Here is an 18,741-nt window from a genome sequence, read left to right as displayed (position 1 = left end):
GGGCGGCTCTCCTTATAGGGCACACTCCTTGCACATGGGGCTCCCCTACGCGGGGGACACCCCTGCGTGGCAGGGCACTTCTTGCGTGCATCAGCACTGTGCGTGGACCAGCTCCACGTGGGTCAAGGAGGCCCAGAGTTTGAAGCGTAGACCTCCAATGTGGTAGACAGGCACCCTATCCACTGGGCCAAGTCCATTTCCCCTGTCAATAATTCTTTATCCAGCAAAACTGACCTTCAAATATGAAGTGAGTATAAAATATACATAAGCAGACAGAAACTAAGAGAGTTTGCAAAAAAGAATCCACCTTTGCAGGAGTATTAAAGAAGCCTTAGAACCTGAAAGAAAAAGCCAGGAGAGAGAGACTTGGGAGGAGAGTATAGAAGAAAAAATAGCAGAAAGTATAACCAAAAGAGTAAAAAGACAGACAAAAATTTAATATGACATATGAAAACCAAAGAATAAAGTGATGGAAATAAACAATGCATTTACAGTAATATCCTTGAATGTGAATGGATTAAACTCCCCAATCAAAAGATACAGACTGATGTGGGCAGCTGCGGGCCTCCGGGAGGGTCGACGCGGATGGCCGGGTGAGCTCTCCGGACGGGGGCTGCCCCACGGTCAAAGGAGAGGAGGGGGGTCGGCACGAAGCTGTTGGGCCCTCGCTCTCTCCGCTCAGGCACGGGGGACGCGCAGTGCAAGCAAAAACACCACGGAGACGAGGTCTGGGCACAAGTCTGCTTTATTGTAGAAGGGGACATGGTTTTATAGGGTCTAGGGATACGTAAAGGGACTTGATTAGTGCCGGCGGGTGCTGTTGCTTGCGTAGACGGTTACTGGACAGTAGGCGGTTACTGGACAGTAGGCGGTTACTGGACAGTAAGCTGGCTAAGGGGTTAGGAGCAAGGGAGGGGAAGGGGAAAGTGTGGGCTGTCTAGATAACGGCTAGGCGGAAGACGGAGAAGGAGAGGAGGGGCAGCGCCGGCTGCCAATACTGGGCGGGAAGGAGACGGGGACAGACTGACAGAATGAATAAAAAAACATGAGCCAGGAAGCGGACTTGGCCAAGTGGTTAGGGCATCCGTCTACCACATGGGAGGTCTGCGGTTCAAACCCCAGGCCTCCTTGACGCACGTGGAGCTGGCCCATGCACAGTGCTGATGCATGCAAAGAGTGCTGTGCCATGCAAGGATGTCCCCCGCATAGGGGAGCCCCATGCTCAAGGAGTGCGCCCCGTAAGGAGAGCTGCCCAGCGCAAAAGAAAGTGCAGCCTGCCCAGGAATGGTGCCGCACACACAGAGAGCTGACACAAGATGATGCAACAAAAAGAAACACAGATTCCCGTGCTGCTGCAACAACAGAAGCAGATGAAGAAGACGCAGCAAAGAGACAGAGAGAACAGACAACTGGGGTGGGAAGGAAGGGTAGAGAAATAAATAAATAAATAAATCTTTAAAAACAAAAAACATCCATATGCTGCTTACAAGAAACTCACCTTAGACACAGGGATACAAAAACGGTTAAAAGTGAAAGGTTGGGAAAAGATACTCCATGTGAATGGTAACCAAAAAAGAGCACATGTAGCTATACTAATATCAGACAAAGCAGACTTTAAATGCAAAAAAGTTATAAGAGATATAGAAGGCCATTATATATTAATAAAAGGGACAATCCACCAGGAATATATAACAGTCATAAATATCTATGCATCTAACAGGGTACCCCAAAATGCATGAGACAAACTCTGGGAAAACTAAAGAGAGAAGTAGACATCTCTACAATAATCGCTGGAGATTTCAACACCCCACTCACATCATTAGATAGAACAGCTAGACAGAACAGCAACAAGGAAACAGAGAACTTTAACAATATGATAAATGAGTTAGACCTAACAGACATATACAGAATGCTGCATCCCAACTCAGTGGGTTATACATTCTTCTCAAGTCCCCATAGATCTCTCTCCAGGATAGACCACATGTTAGGGCACAATGCAGTTCTCAATAAATATAAAAAGACTGAAATTATACAAAGCACCTTCTCAGATCAAAATGGAATCAAACTGGATATCAATAATACATGGGAAAGAGGTAAATTTGCAAATGTGTGGAGGCCGAACACACACTCCTAATTTAATCAGTGGGTCAAAGAAGAAATTGCAAGTGAAATCAATAAAAATATTGAGACAAATGAAAATGAGAACACAACTTATCAAACTTTATAGGATATAGAAAAGGTAGTCTTGAGAGGGAAATGGATAGAAACAGCTAAAATCAAAGATCTAACTGAACAACTGGAGAAACTAGAAAAAGAACAGCAAATCAATCCCAAAGCAAGCAGAAGGAAAGAAATAATAAAGATTAGAGCAGAAATAAATGACATCAAGAACAAAAAAACCATAGAGAAAATTAACAAAACCAAAAGCTGGTTCTTTGAGAAGATTAATAAAATTGACAAACCCCTAACTAGACTAACAAAGAAATGAGAGAGAAGATACAAATAAATACAATCAGAAATGAAAGAAGGGAAGTGTCAGCTGACCCCACAGAAATAGAAATAATCTTAAGAGGATATTATGAGAAACTGTATGCCAACAAAATAGACAATCTAGATGAAACAGAAAAAATCCTAGAAATGCACAACCAACCTACACTGATGCTATGAGAAATATAAGAACTTAACAAACCAATCACATTTAAAGAGATTGAATCTGTCTTCAAATATCTCCCAGCAAAGAAAATTTCAGGACCAGCTGGCTTCACAGGTGAATTCTACCAAGCATTTCAAAAAGAATTAACACCAGTCCTTTTTAAACTCCTCAAAAAAATCGGAGAAGAGGGAAAATTACCCAACACATTTTATGAAGCCAACATCACCCTAATACCAAAGCTAGATAAAGATAATACAAGAAAAGACTATTATAGACCAGTCTCTCTAATGAACATAGATGCAAAAATTCTCAGCAAAATAACTTGCAAATCTAATTCAACAACATATCAAAAGACTTATACATCATGACCAAGTGGGATTTATTCCTGGTATGCAAGGTTGGCTGAACATAAGAAAATCAATCAATGTAATACACCACATTAACAAATTGAAGGGAAAAAAAACACATGATAATCAATCGACACAGAGAAGGCATTTGACAAAATCCAGCTTCCCTTTTTTTTTATAAAAATACTTCACAAGATAGGAACAGAAGGAAAATTACTCAATATGATGAAAGACATATATGAAAAACCCACAGCCAACATCATACTCAATGGGGAAAGGTTGAAAGCATTCCCTCTAAGATCCAGAACAAGACAAGGACACCCACTGTCACCACTGCTATTCAATACTGTACTAGAAGTTCTAGCTAGGAAAATTAGACAAGAAAAAAAATTTAAAGGCATCCAAATAAGAAAAGAGGAAGTAAAACTTTCACTGTTTTCAGATGATATGATCCTGTACTTAGAAAATTCTTAAGTATCCATGCCAAAGCTACTTGAGCTGATAAACGAATTCAGAAAAGTGGCAGGATACAAGATCAACATGCAAAAATCAGTAGTGTTTTTGTATAGTAGTACTGAACAATCTGAGGAGGAAATCGAGGGGGAGGGGATTCCATTTACAATAGCAACAAAATGACTCAGATACCTAGGAATTAATTTAACCAGAGAAGTACAGGACCTATATGTAGAAAACTACAAAACAATGCTAAAAGAAATTTAAAAGACCTAAACAAATGGAAAGACATTCCATGTTCATGGATAGGAAGGATAAATATTGTGAAGATGTCAGTCTTACCCAAACTAATTTATAGAGTCAATGCAATACCAATCAAAATCCCAACAGCCTACTTTACAAAATTAGGAAAGGCAATTACCAAAATCATTTGGAAGGGAAAGTGCACCTGAATAGCCAAAAGCATTCTAAGAGCAACATGGGAGGAATTTCACTGCCAGACCTTGAAACATATTACAAAACTACAGTGGTCAAAACAGCATGGTACTGGCATAAAGATAGACACATCTCAATCAGTGGAACAGAATTGAGAATCCAGATATAAGCCCTCACCTATACAGTCAAGTGATTTTTTACAAACCTACCAAGTTAATATCAAGGACAAAACAGTCTCTTCAACTAATGGTGCTGGGAAAACTGGACATCTATAACCAAAAAAAAAATGAAAGAGGACCCCTATCTCACTCCCTATACAAGAATCAACTCAAAATGGATCAAAGACCTAAATATAAAAGCCAGGACCATAAAACTACTAGAAGAAAATATTGGGAAATATCTTAAAGACCCTATGGTAGGTGGGGATTTCTTGGACCTTGCACCCAAAGCACATGCAACAAAAGAAATAATAGATAAGTGAGGCCTCCTCAAAATTAAACACTGTTGTACCTCACAGGACTTTGTCAAAAGGTGAAAAGGCAATCCACTCAATGGGAGAAAATACTTGGAAATCACATATCTGATAAGGGTTTAATATCCAGGATATATAAAGAGAGGTTACAACTCAACAATAAAAAGACAAACGACTCAATTTAAAAATGGGTAAAAGACTTGAATAGACATTTGTTCAAAGAAGAAATACAAATGGCAAAAAAAAAAAAAAAGACATGAAGAAATGCTCAACATCACTAATGATTAGGGAAATGCAAATTAAAACTACAATGAGATATCATTTCACACCCGGAGAGGATGTGGAGAGATAGGAACACATATCCACTGTTGGTGGAAATGCAGAATGGTGCAGCCACTGTGGAGGACTGTTTGGCAGTTCCTAAAGAAGCTGAACATAGATTTGCCACGTGACCCTGCAATACCACTATTGGGTATATAGCCAGAAGCACTGAGAGCAGTGACATGAACAGACATCTGCACACTGATGTTCATAGCGGCATTATTCATGATTGCCAAAGTTGGAAACAACCCAGGTGTCCATCAACACAGAATGGATAAACAAACTGTGGTGTATTCACACAATGGAATACTATGCAGCTGTAAGAAGAAATGAAGTCGTAAAGCATATGACAACGTGTATGAACCTGGAGGACATTATGTTGAATGAAGCAAGCCAGACACAAAACGACAAATATTGTATGATTGCATTACTATGAACCAAATATATTGTGTAACATACTGTATGATTTTACAATACATTTAAAAATTACAGTGATTTTTAAAAAATTTATATGTATCCGGTACATTTAATTGAGAAATGTATGGTTTTATTCAACTGTATTTTCTTTTAATTAATTGTTTGTATTTCCAATTATTAAATGTACAAAATAAAGTTTAAAAAAATATGCTAAAAAAAAAGTTGACGCAGACTTGAAATAGGATCTCATCTAATGCATCTCCTAAGATGTATTTTGGATCTCATGACTCATACGATAAACTCTCAAAGGACACCTCCCCTTATCTCCACCCCACCCTTCAAAAAACAACATTATGAACATGGTTGTGTTCATAATGATGATTAAATGAATGTTATTTATTTGATGTCTTTGTAATAGTTAAAAATGTAGTCTCCAAGACAGAAGGACGTTGAGGGATGCATTCACAGCCTGAGGAATAACAGATGTGCCGCCTTTCCTGAGAAAGTGACTGCAAGCTCCTGAAGCTCGTTGAGTTCTCAGCTGCCACCATCCCAGGGCTAGTACGCCCAGCTATGGATGAGCAGCACGAAGTCTTGGATACCCACCAACTACCAGCCAACACGGCACTTCCGTGCAAACGAGAAAAAGGCTCCCCTTCTTCCCCTTCTAGATAGAATAATTACCAAAAAAACACGTCCTCTGAGTGGACACAGTCCCAAGGACACAGGGCTTGTTGAGTAGACTGTGGGTTCCACTCAAGCCCCCACCTGTCTCCTTGGCCACTGCCTTTATGGAGTGAACTACGTGTACGACGGTTTGAGGCATCTCTGTTGTCTACCCTGCAGCCATTCCCCCACCTTCCTCCTCCTAACTCCCCCAGTTTTCTTTCTTCAAACATCCATTTCCTTCAGAGGGGGCTGATCAGCTCCCCATCTGCAGGGAATGAGTATTTGTCGGCTAAGCCAATCCCAGGGGTCTCATTGGCTTTGCTGCACTATGGGTCATGTGGGCATGCGACACAATTCTGGCCAAGAAAATATGAGGGGAAGTTACTGGAAGGCTTAAGAAGGTTTCCCCGCTTTTTGAAAGGAACCAAAGATAAGAAGAGTCTCTTTTTTATGCCTCTGGAAGAGGTTGCCTGCATGTGTCGCTTGGATATATGGCAGCTGTCTTGGACCATGAGTCAAAATAAGAAGGAGCAAGAAGATGAATGAAACTGGGATCACTGATGATGTCGCTGAACTGCTGAATCACCCAGTCCTGAAGATGTGCCCCCACTGGTCTTGTTGCATAAGATTCATGAATATGTCATTAAAATACTTTTTTTTTAAAGATTTATTTATTTCTCTCCCCTTTGCCTCCCCCCTACCCCGTTGTCTGCTCTCTGTGTCCACTGGCTCTGTGTTCTTCTGTGTTCTTGCACCCTCGGCGGCACGGGGAAACTGGGTCTCTTTTTTGTTGTGTCATCTTGCTGTGTCAGCTCTCCATGTGTGCAGCGCCACTCCTGGGCGGGCTGCGCTTTCTTCATGCGGGGCAGCTCTCCTTGCAGGGTGCACTCCTTGCATGTGAGGCACCCCCGCACGGCGGCACCCCTGCGTGACACGGCACTCCTTTTGCGAAGGGCAGCTCTACGCGTGGGCCAGCTCACCACTTGGGTTGGGGGCCTTGGGTGTCAAACCTTGGGCCCTCCCATATGGTAGGCAGACGCTCTATCAGTTGAGCCATGTCCGCTTCCCTGAAATACTTTATTTGGAACTTCTGTTGCTTGCAACCAGAAACATCCTGACACAAGAGTGGAAGTTCCTGGTATATGGAACTCTGTGCCCTTCGTGCCTTGGAGCTGATCTTGGGGGAGTTAGAAAAGGGGAAAAAGGGGCCAAGGGCAGGCTACGGTCAGTGCTTGAGCAGTGGGGATAAGTCAGCCGCGATCCCTACCCACTCTGGCAAGAAAGCTGCCTCTGGCTTAAAGACTTTGAGAAAGGCAGAGTCTGGGAGGGTGTAATTGGCCAGGTAGACGGTGTTTCCACCAGCGAGATAGGCGGCCCAGATGCCAAACGTGCCGATGGTCATGACGGTGTGGTTGCACTGTGTGAGCAGCGCAAAGTCCTTGGCAGGTGAACTCTCAATACCGTCGCCGGCAAATACCACGTCGCCGCGGGAGGCGTCGATGTTCTCGCGACACCAGGCCATGCCGTTGCTGGTGACCACGAAGACCGGGGAGCCGTAGCGGGCCCGGAACCAGCCCAGGGCCTGGCGCAGGTAGCCCTGGTCGGCCACCACGCCCCTCCACACCTTGGGCATGACGTGGACGTAGTCCCCCCGGCGCACGTGCACCCCCACGAAGGTGCCTGGCCGGCTCCCGTTCACCCGCAGGCCCCGCAGGAAGGCCTGGGCCTCCTCGCGCACGTGCTCGTGCAGGCTGAACTCCCGCAGGATCTCGTCGCGCAGGTGGTGGTAGAAGGTCCAGGAGCAGGGGTAGCCCGTGAGGCGGACGTACTTGCCCGGGATGTGGCGGTACTCCTCCTCCATCCAGTCGTTCAGGTGGTAGTTCTTCCAGGGGATCCTGCTGGCCACGTCGGCGTGCAGGACGGGGAGGGTGATCCTGAAGATGGGCGCCAGGGTGCTGTGCAGCTGCGCAGGGATGAAGGCGGGCCGCCCGTTGGCCTTGGCCAGTGCGTACAGCGTGGCGTACTCGCCCATCTGGTTGCCCAGGCGGCCCTGCACGTTGACCGTCCACATGCCCCTGAGCTGGTGGCTGGTGGTGGGGCTCTGCGTCACCGGCCCTGGTAGCTCCTGCATTGGCTGAATCTTGACTAGCCGCTGCTGAAGGTGAAATATGGTGGAAGTCATGAAGACAAAGAGAAGGAAGTGGACTGCAGGGAAGGAGAAGGGTACCTGAGCGCTGAGCATGGCTGTCTGGGGAAGGAAAGCAGGGACATTAGCTCAGGGGGCATGGAAGCAGTAGTCCGAGGCTCCAGGTGGCTCCTGAGGCAGTTATGCTGTTGTGTGTGCAGACGTTCTGTGGCGGTAGGTGAGTGTTTACTTAGACTCTGTATGTGCATGTAAGTGGGTGTCGTGGTGGTTGGGGCTGTTCTTAAACTTAGTCCATTCCCTGGCTGTGAACGCTTGTAAGTAGGACCTTCTGGTGAAGTTACTTCAGTTAACTCAATGAGGAGAGGTCTTAATCTAATTACTGGAGGCCTTTATAAGCAGAATGAAACTCTGATGGATAGAGAGGATAGAGAGGAAGTCATGAAAGAAAGAAGCTGAAGGTCAATGGAACCTGAAGAGAAGGGAAAGGCCAGGAGAGGCCGCCATGTGCATTGCCATGTGATGCAGTAGCCCAGGACCAAGGGCTGCCGGCAGCCACGCTTAGAATGCCGGTCTTCAGGCAGAAAGCATTGCCTTGATGATGCCTTGACTTGGACTTCTCCCAGCCTCAAAACTGTGGGCTAATCAATTTCCATCATTTAAGCCAACTCATTGCATGATTTCTGCTTGAGTAGCCAAGGAAACTAAAATAGATGTGTATACTTGGGTAGGTATATTCAGGTATGTAAATACAGTATGTGCTTATGTGTGTGTACACATTGTGTTGATATGTGGGTGTGCTTATCTCTGTGGATATGTATGCATTATCTGTATACATGCCATGTGCATTAAATGAGCATGTACGTGCTGTGTGTGCATGTGGGGGCATCCATACATTGTGCATAAACAGGTATACATTGTATTATATGGATGCTTGTCTGTTTGTATGGTGTCTAAGTGGTTGTGATCATATGACATGAACACATGAGTGCGATTGTGGGTGTTTGTATACATGGGCGTGTATTTGTGTAATCATTCTGTGTTTGAATGTGGGTGTTTGTATACTGTGAGTCTACACACGTGGGTGTATCTATATGTGGTGAGTATGAGTGTATACCATTTACTGGGGATTCAGTTTCTAAAGATGTCCATCTTGGGATGCCCTGCCTATATCCCTCTTAGAAAGAAATAGCCCCACCCATAGAAGACCCAGCCACCTGGCACTGCCTACCCTCCTGGCTGCAGCCAGTTGAATTTGAGGTGGACACCTGACACCAAGGTGGTTTCTCCATTCACTGGTCAGTGGCCTATGATAAGTGTAGGCCAGATCCAAAGGATGAATTGGGCCAATCAAATTCTCTCTGTTGGGTACTTTCACTAAAATATCCATAAGGCAGTTAGCCAGTGTTGGTGAAAGAAAGTAGGGGTTGGAGCATCTGTGATGGGTCACATGAGACTGAAGCAGAGAAATCCAGCAACCACATAAAACCTGAGCAGATGTGCAAAGAATACACAAGAGCCCTTCACTTTCTGGCCAAGAAATCCCAGGAAAAATCCCCTTATTTTTGAGCAATCATACCATCTGTTCTTTTTAACTTTGGCTCCAGTGGAAATTAGTTCCAGGAGTGGGGTGGTTGCACAGAACAGACCTTCAGAGAACACGTGGAACTCACTGCGGTATCACTGGAGGGGGGACACGGTGAGGATTCCCCAGCCCAGGTCAGAAAACTTGAACCAGTGGTTTGTAGAGTGAAGCAGTTCGTTAACCTGTTGCCTGGGAGCTCTTGGGACAAAGCAGAGGCCCCAAAAAGGACGAGACTTTGAAGACATGGTGGCAGAGAATAAGCAGAGCAGATGGAAGGACAGGAATTGGTTTTGAGCCACCAGTGTGTGGCTGGCAACCAGGGAGGAGGCGCACATCACCCCAGGACACACTTTCCTACTGCTAATAGGTCAAAAATGATGATGCACTTAGCCATCCAACAGTCAAGCCTGGACCAACACCTGGGTGGCTTCGCCGCGGTCAAAGCACAGGTGTGGTCACTGGCTGACCGGGATGGGCTTCTGGGAAGAGTCCGAGGAATGAGGGCATCCTGACCTCTGAACTCTTTCAAAGGACTTGCGCCTCCTCCCAGAGGGTGAGCCTTTCTAAGCTCTTCCTCCCGAGCGGGATTGAATTGCAGCACATCTTGGAGGATCTGAGCAAAGGTTAATTAGAGGCGAAAGGGCTCCAGTTTCCCTGGCCCAGGGCCCCTGTCCCTGAGGACAAAATTGAGGCGAGGGGTTATGAAGAGTACAATGGACTGAGAAAAGCAGGATGTGACCTGGTCAAACCTGGAAAGCTGCCAGAAGCTTGGCAGGTGTCCTCTCTTGGGCTTACTGACCGCTGTGACAAGTTTGCCCAGCGGTGCCCTAACAGCAGTATCCCTGCTTCTGATTTCTAAGTCAGCGAAACCCTTGGAGCCCACCCATGGCACCCAAGTTGGTGCTATACTAAGTCTAAAGGTTAAAAAAAAAAAAAAAAGAATATGGGCTTCGGTTTTGTGAGACAGGAAGACCATCAAGCCTTTCGTTTCTCTTCATTTTCTTTTCATTAATGAGGAGACCTTGATGATGTCATTTAACTAAGCTGTGTTCATCTGTATCTTTCTGAACACTAGAGGAACGACTGAGCTAGCAGGTGGAATAAGATGAGGGAAAAGTGCCTGAAAAGAACTTTTTAGGAATAATGTTTCCCTAACTTGTTGTGCTGCCCTTCTCTTTTATTTTTGTGAAGTTGAAATAAAGTGTTTTTTTTTTTCATCGAAGAGTTTGTTTGCACAAGCAAAGAGCCCGAACCCACATCTTCAGCCACCACCCTCACCCCACACACCCCAAACCCAAGGCTGGCCTGGATGACAGGGTCACCGTCCTCCCCCTCCGGCCCGGGCCCCCTCCCTCTTCATGCAGGTCTGCTTTAAACTAACCAGTCCTTGGCTCCCACGGGAAACCTCCTCACTCCACCCCGGCCCACCCGGACGCCGAGCCCATGGGTCCCTCTCGCTCTGCCTCGTGCTCCCCCCCTGCCTCCCGCTGACCCCTCAACAGCCCCCTCTCTCCCTGGGACAGTAAGAAACTCTCTTTTCTCATGCACTGTGGCCTCGGTTTCCCAATTGTGTCGCACTTGACCTCCACCTGATGTGGGCTATGGGTGGGAGGCGCTTTGTCTCTTCAGAGATAACCTAAGCTGTTTGACTTGTGGGTGTAGAACGTAAGAGGCTGCAGTCCTGCCCTTAGTGACAATGGCAACGACTCCAGTCCCAGGAAACAGTTTAAGAATGCAAGGTCTATAAACTTTAAGTATTCAGGGGAAATGCAAACCAAATATGTTAAAAGCTTATCTAGAATGTCTGGAGTCCATGCTAAAAGCTTACCTAAGATGTGGAAGATATATATGCTAATTCAAACCTATTGAGAACTGAAACAAAGGGACCATTTGGCCTTTCCTCTCTGTATAAAAGACATTTGAAAATCTTGTTCCGGGCTCGGGATTCAAACAGAAAGCTCCTGAGTCCAGCCGGCCATCAATAAACCATTTTTCCTTCTCAAAATCATTCCTGAGTCCTGGCCTCTCTATACGCAAATAATTGAACCTCTCTCAAATTCTACAACACACCCAGACCCAAATTTTGGGAAGTGGATTTGGCTCAATGGATAAAGCATCCGCCTACCACATGGAAGGTCCAGGGTTCAAACCCGGGCCTCCTTGACCCGTGTGGAGCTGGCCCATGCGCAGTGCTGATGCGCACAAGGAGTGCCCTGCCACGCAGGGGTGTCCCCCGCGTAGGGGAGCCCCACGTGCAAGGAGTGCGCCCCGTAAGGAGAGCCGCCCAGCGCGAAAGAAAGTGCAGCCTGCCCAGGAATGGCGCCGCACACACGGAGAGCTGACACAAGATGACGCAACAAAAGGAAACACAGATTCCTGGCACCGCCTGCCAAGAATACAAGCGGACAAAGAAGAACACACAGCATACGGACACAGAGCCCAGACAACTGGGGGGGGCGGGGAGAGGAGAAATAGATAAAAAATAAATCTTCGTAAAACAAAAACAAAAACAAAAACAAAAAAACTTACCTTACCTAATTCGAAACAGCCTGGCAGCTAAAGGGTTTTGAGAGCCGAGCTAGTGCAGCAGCCGAGCCAAACCCCAAAGGAGTTAGAGAAAGCCCCGGGCAGAGAGCCCCGCCCTGGGAAGAAAAGACCAGAGGAGAGATGGAGCCCATTAGGGCTTGCGCAGCTCCCCAGGGGCTCCCCCAGGGCCCACACTCAACTCCAGGTGGAGAGGAATTCTCTGGGGACCAGAAGGCAGGAGGCAGGGCCCGAGGTGGGAGAGGGGCCCGTCCCCACAGGGCTCCGCGTGGCTCCCTCTCGAGCGGCCTCGTGTCTCCGCCCCCACCTTTCTCCGATTAGACTGTGAGCACTTCAAGGGCAAGGAGTGCGCTTGGCTGCTCTGCCTGACTCTGAATTTGCCAAGCACAGACCACAAGACCCCAAGAGGCCAAGGGAAATGCTTGTGGAAAGGTAGAAGGATGGGAAGGAGGGAGGGAGGGAGGATGGAAGGAAGGAAGAAAGGAGGGGGAGGGAGGGGAGAGTGAGGGAGGAGGAGACAGAGATGGCAAAGAGATGGAGACCCAGAGAGGAAAGCAGAGTGGGTGAGAGACGGAGGAGGAGAGGCAGAGCAGGAGGGTTGTGTCCCAGCTCGGGACCCGCCCCCCCGCCCCTCCTCTCCCTCTGCCTCCTGACCAGTCTCTCTCACTAGCTCTGGGTCTCAGCTCCTTGGCAGAAGGGCCCGTGTTCCCCTTTTTCCCCAGGTGTCCCCGGCCCTGGCAGGTGCCCCCCAAGCCTTGGCGGGAAGGAATGCAGCTCTCCCTGCACCCACGTGAAGCTGGCTAGTAAGACCGGGGGTCAGTGGATGGATCTGGAACGTGGCAGGGAGTCCACGTGGACGTCGATACCCCCAGGCTGGCTGGAAGACCCCCGACAAGAGTCTGCCGTTCAGCACAAGACTTCCTCCGGAAGCCAGGAGGAGCCCAGGGTGTTCCCTGAGGTCCTTGTCACTGGGCCGTCACCCCGGGGGACTGATGGGGGTCATCAATCAGAACAGCAAGCAGCTGCAAGTCCTCCCCTGCGCCAGCAAAGAGGCGGCAGAACTAATGGTTGCAGAAGCAGGTGCCAAGCTCTCTTGCGCCGTCTTGTCTTCGCCCTGTCCCGGTGACAGTCCTGCCCTGTTCCCGCCCCCTGTGCCCTGCTCTCGCCGTGCCCTTCGCATGGACCAACACGCAGGTAAACCCCTGGGCATTTATAATCTAAACGGGAAAGTGTAGCCTGTGACTCAGCCCACTTTATCACCTTTCAGCCCCTTCCTCTCTGCCTGGGACCCGTGATCTGCTATTTTCTCCCATTTCTCGTCCCTCCCTACCTTAATAAATCAGTGGCCTAACTCACCCAATGAGCTTTTTTTTCCTTTGTATTTATTTAATGTTTTCTAATTCTAAAACTAATATTTACACATACTTCTATTTAAACAAGGTAAGACAATTAAAATCATGTCTTTTTTTCCTTCCCCTTCATCCCAGTAACACTAACCAGAATTATCATTAATCATGGTCTTCCCAAATTTTTAAGGTATATACATCTATATCATTAAGAGGTGATATCGTACTATTCAAACTCTTCCACTCCTTGCTTCTTTTGACTTAGGATCTGACCTTGGTTATCTTTCCATTGCAGCATCTACATTTCTATTTTATTCTATTGAATAGCTTCCATTGTATTCTTTTGAGTCCTTGTACATGGGTTAGTATATTTTAGTGGCTTACTTGATAAGGACCTTTATTATTTCTTATAACAAGTCTGAAGCTGGATTAATTCAACAGTGAAGTAATTTCATGAAGATCCAAATATTTTCCAGATTAATTCAACAGTTCAGTAAGATCCAATTAGATTTCTTTCTCTTTTTTTGCTCTGCCATGTGCAAAGGTGGCTCCAAGTTTCACAGTGAGAATGTAGATAAAGTGCGCGGGGAGAGTCTGGAGATAAAATAGGAGGTGCCACGGGGCATGGTCACATGCTGAACTAAATATGCTGAGTGTGGATAAGAGGTAGAAAGAAACTGTGTTACCTGTAGGCTTATGAATAGGAGAAAAACTTTTCCGCTTGTGGTGACCTAGAAACGCAAACCTTCTGAATGTGCTGTTTCCCCTTATGGTATAAAATAAAGTGCGTGGTCGAGCCAAGGGCCTGAGGTAGCTGCGGGCTCCTCGGGTCCCCCCCGGCCCCTGCTCTTCTGTGTCTTTCATTCCTTCAGCCTCACACCCCTCCGGCCTCAGGACCCTGTTCGGCGGTGCGGGTCGCAGCATTGCCATTCTCAGTATAAAGGCAAAACCCTCCTGGTTTCAACGGACCACAGCAGGGCTAGGCCTCATTCTACAGAGCAGTTGAGTCCCCCCGACGTGCCCTTGGAATTCATTTCTGCAGCGCAGCCCAGAACCCAGACAAAATCTGGTCCCGTCTCTGCCCACATCTCCCTGCTCCAGCTTCCCATTTCCCTCCAGCCCCGTCTTTCTGCCTCCAGTTCTGGGTGCTGAGGGGGTGAAGAGCCCCGGGCAGGGCAGACCTCCTAACCCACCGCCCCCAGCCCCTGAACGGCGGGAGCCGCGGCCCCAGGAGCCGCTTGCGGGCCCCAAGTCGGCGGGGACGGGCCCAGCGGGCGCCGCGTGTCCCCCGCCTCCGCGGGAAGACGGGCGGGCTGCGGCTGAGAGGCCCGGGGCAGCCCCCCGCCCTCCGACCTTGACTTGACCTTGGCGGAGGTGGCGGGGGAGGAGGAGGAGGTGGGGGAGGAAGGGGCCGCCCAGGTTCCGTTTGGAGCACTGCCCCGTGAGGAGGGGGTAGGCGCAGCGCCTCCAGCCCAGGCCCCCTTTGGCCGTGTGACCTTGACCTAGTGCCATTAGCTCTGTGTGCCCCTTTGTGCGCTCAGCCTTGTCATTTGTAAGATGGGGGGGGACTGGCAGCTCCCCCTCCCAGGGCTGGGATCCCAGGAAGCCTCCATTAGCCCGGAGGAGGCGCCCCCCGCCCCGCGTCGGCCTCCCTGGGGTCCTGGGGTCCGCGCAGGGTTGCTCGTGTCCCCACACACATCCGGGGGTTGGGGCCTGGCTGGGGCCCGTGCCGCGCGCCTGGCCCTCGTCACCACTGTCCTAGTGAATTTCAACAACGACCCTGCGGAGAGGCCTGCTTTCTAGAAGGAGGGCCCGGCCCAGGGCCTCGCGCTCGGGGGACCCGGGAGCAGCCCCCGGCCTGGCCGAGGCCCCCAGAGAGGCTGAGAGCGGGCGGGTGGTGGGGGCGGGGGGCCGCCAGTGTCTGCCAATAGCGTCCCCTGAGCTCCACGCCTCTCCATCCACACTGAAATGTGTTCCGAGCAAACAGAAAGGCAATAAAGCCAGTTCCATTTGGGTGAAAACAAAGGAGGAATGTTCTGGACAACGTCTCTCTGCTTCCTTGGGCAGAAACCTTGGTCTCCACCTCTGGCCTCGGGACCCCCCAGGCCTCCCAGCCTCCGGTCAGTCCCCGCCACCCAGCCTCTCCCCAGCGCCCCCAAGAGAGAACCCCAACCCCTGTCCCGGAGCTGCCCTGGCCCCTCCAGCCTTCCCGTAGCCCCCGCTTTCCTCTCGCCCCAGCCGTTCTCGCCCTGTGGTTTGCATATCGGGGTCCCCGGCTCTGAAAACCTTGCCCTACCTTCTCCGGGCCTCTGGCAAGCTCAGAACTGCCCTTGCAGGGCCAGCACCCCTAGCTCAGTTTCTGCCAGCACCTGCTCCCACTCGGTCAAAGTACAGTGCCGTGTATTCGGGGCAGGGACAGCCTCGCCCTGTCCCATACTTGTCCCCTCAAACGCCGGCGCAGGGAGGGCAGGGCTGGGTGCTCAATCAGTTCGAGACATTTCTGAGAAAACACCCATTTGCCTTTGGGCTTCTCGGGAATTCCCACCACAGTCACGACTCTCCAGGGGCAGGCAATGAGGAAGGGCCAGCGCTTTGAAAGCCTCGACTTCATCCTCAGGCCCAGAGCCGGGGGCGGGGGGCAGAGAGGGAGGTTGCAAGCAAGGGTGGAGGGGGCCAAGCCACCCCCTGGGGCCTGGCCAGGTCGTGTGATCCCCTCACCTGGGGCTGGTCTCTGGGGTGAGGGAGTAGGCCCTCTAGAAAGAGGGGGCAGAACAGGAAAATCCAGTATTGGAAAGGCCCAGCCCTCGCTGCCTGTTCTCTTACTCTCAGGCTGGCTCCAGGAAACTGTAAGAGGACCCGGAGGAGAAGAACGGAGCAGGGAAGAGACGGAGCCTGCTGGGGGCGCAGGGAGGGCAGGGGCAGTTAGCAGAGCGGGGCGTAAGCAATAGATCTGCAGGGAAAGAAGGCAGAGGGGGGCTGGGGAGGGCAGCCGAACGGTATTCTGGGAGCCCGAGGAGGGAGTGTCTGGGCTGCCACGGGACAGACCCAGGCCCACTGCAGCTGGGGACCCTGGGGGTGGGGCACATCCTGGAGGGATGAGGGACCAAGGAAGGCCTGTCTGATCCTTCATTTCCCAAATCCCTGAGCTGGAGCCCCTCTGGGGTCTGTTTGCAGCTCTCTGCCGTGTGTGTGTGTGTATGTGTGTGTGTGTGTGTGTGTGTGTGAGTGTGAGTGTGTGGGCTGCGGGGCTGGAGGGGGCCTCCCTCTCCCCTCTCTCACCTGGTCCCGCCTGCAGGGAGTGGGCCGTGGGCGGCAGGGTAGCTCCCAGTCCAGCTCAGCTCTCTCTCTCTGGGGCTTGGTCTCTTTATTTAAGGCCCAAGAAATTTCTACGGACCGGACCATCCTGGACCAATGGCAGACAAACCCCACCCCAGAGCCACCTGGCCTCCCAGGACGGGAGGCGTGGTGGCTGGATGGCAGAAGGGAGCGGGCCGGCCCGGATGCAGGGCCTGGCTGGAGTCAGGCCAGGGAGGCAGCCTGGAGGAGGGAGGCCGAGTCTGCCAGGCCCAGCCCTTCCCACGTGGGAATGCCCTCAGTGTCTGAGTCGACCTCCTGGGTCCCACAGCGGTTAGCACTGCCCCTGAGCCAGGACTGGGCCACTCCCTCATCCAGCCTCCCCAGCAACCCCGCGGGATAGATGCCCCTAAAAACCCTGCCGTGCAGAGGGGGAAACCGAGGCACAGGGAGGTGACATGCGTCTGGAAAGCCGTCGAAGGTGGGATTTGGAACCTCTGGGTCTTGGAAAGCACTAGGCGAACAGCAATAGTCAGTTTTTCAAAAAAGACTCTCTTGGGAAATCACCATCTGGCCCCCCTGTATGGCGGCACGAGCCCAGGCAAGGTTTGCCGATGGCTGCCAAAAGCAGGGCAAGATTGATGAGGAATTTTACTGGGGAGGGTTGAGACGGGCACCGGCAGAGCCCCCCAACAATTCTGACACTGAAAGAGACGAGCAGCCGCTGGTGATCAGTGGCGCGTCATTCGCCACAGCCCAAAGGGGAAGCAACCCGAGTGTCCATCGACAGATGGATGGGTCAACAAAACGTGGTGTACCCACACGTGGGAATATTATTCAGCCGTGAAAAAGAGGAAGTTCTGAAGCATGCGACCACAGGGTTGAACCTGACTAAGTCGTGTTGAGGGCAAGAAGACGGACGCACGAGGACAAATACTATATGATCTCATTTACAGGAAGTAACTAGAATGGGCAAATGCACAGAGTCAGAAATTAAATTACAGGGTACAGGGTGGAGGGTGCATGGGGCGTTAAGGCTTAGTGAGTTTCTGTTTGGGGTTTTTCCTACCTGATGGTGGTGATGGCAGCACTACGTTGTGAACGGACTGCACACTGCTGAATTGTACACTTGAAAGTGGTTAAAATGGGACATTTTATGTTGTGTCTCTTACCACAATGAAATGTTAAAAAAAAAAAAAAAAGAAGAAGAAGGGGTAGCCTAACAGCCCCTGAGCCAGGACGTTTGTGACACCAGCTTGGAATCTCCCTAATAAAAAAAAAATATAAAGAAGCCAAACCTGATAAAGCCTCCCGTCCTAACCACCAGTTTGAAAAATGTGACAAAACAGGAGGATAAAGTTGCCAGCGACATGATACTGCCAGGATGCAAGGAGCCAAAACAGGAGGGGCCACCTGCAGGACAAAGGACCCAGTTTCTCCAGCGAGTCCGTGGCATGGAAAAAAGAAGCAGGGGGGTGGCTGGGTGGTAAGAAATCAGGGCGGGCGGGACGCGGGCTTTCTCTGGGTCCTGGTACAGAGACCTCCTGCAAAAGGGCGGGTCTCCCGTGATATTCGGGGGCTATCGTTTAACGTCGCCACAGCGTGGCGGTGATCGTAAGATGCTCTTATCAGTCAGCGGTACAAGAGGAGATGTTCAGATTGAACAAGGACACAGGGTGGAGGTACAGGTAAAATGAGATCGGCAAAATGTGGAAAACCCAGCGAGGGATATTTGAGGCTTCGTTGCTTTATTCGTCTACTTGGGTGAAGGTTGAAAACGCCAGAAGAAAAATTTTTTAATTCATCAAGGCTCCCCCTTTCTGGGCCAGGGGATAGGGTTGGGGTGACGCATCCCTGCCCCAATTCCATAAGGCTTCCAGTCTGATGGTGGAGGCCACAGGTACCTCTGATGGCAGAAGGAGAGGCGGCTGCGTCCCAGGACGACGACCTCCCCTGCAGCTGCTCCTGTCCCCGCAGGCGCAAGGGCCCTTCCTTCCACGCCTGCCGAGGGTGCTGAGGAGGAAGGTCCCTGCCTGGGGGCAGGGGCGCCTGTCGCCCTTGG

General features: G+C 50.1%; 1 protein-coding gene across 4 annotated transcripts; it reads right to left on the bottom strand.

Moving 5' to 3' along the window:
- Positions 1-5,134: 5,134 nt before the first annotated feature.
- On the bottom strand, positions 5,135-16,795 carry LOC101444337 (galactoside alpha-(1,2)-fucosyltransferase 2). Of its 4 annotated transcripts, XM_058280533.1 has the most exons (3): positions 16,665-16,740; positions 12,030-12,137; positions 5,135-8,015 (listed from the first exon to the last, which is right to left on the bottom strand). In XM_058280533.1, exon 3 carries the CDS (start codon positions 8,007-8,009, stop codon positions 6,993-6,995), a length of 1,017 nt encoding a protein of 338 aa, XP_058136516.1. In that variant the 5' UTR covers positions 8,010-8,015; positions 12,030-12,137; positions 16,665-16,740; the 3' UTR covers positions 5,135-6,992. The 4 variants fall into 4 exon arrangements, with proteins under 4 accessions (XP_058136516.1, XP_058136514.1, XP_058136515.1 ...); XM_058280531.2 differs by lacking the exon at positions 12,030-12,137 and having other exon boundaries at positions 16,665-16,795; XM_058280532.2 differs by lacking the exon at positions 12,030-12,137 and having other exon boundaries at positions 5,135-7,922; positions 16,665-16,795.
- Between the last annotated feature and the right edge of the window lie 1,946 nt (positions 16,796-18,741).

This window comes from Dasypus novemcinctus, chromosome 18 (assembly GCF_030445035.2).
Source record: "Dasypus novemcinctus isolate mDasNov1 chromosome 18, mDasNov1.1.hap2, whole genome shotgun sequence".
Lineage (NCBI taxonomy): Eukaryota > Metazoa > Chordata > Mammalia > Cingulata > Dasypodidae > Dasypus > Dasypus novemcinctus.
This window is presented reverse-complemented; position numbering and strand designations above follow the sequence as displayed.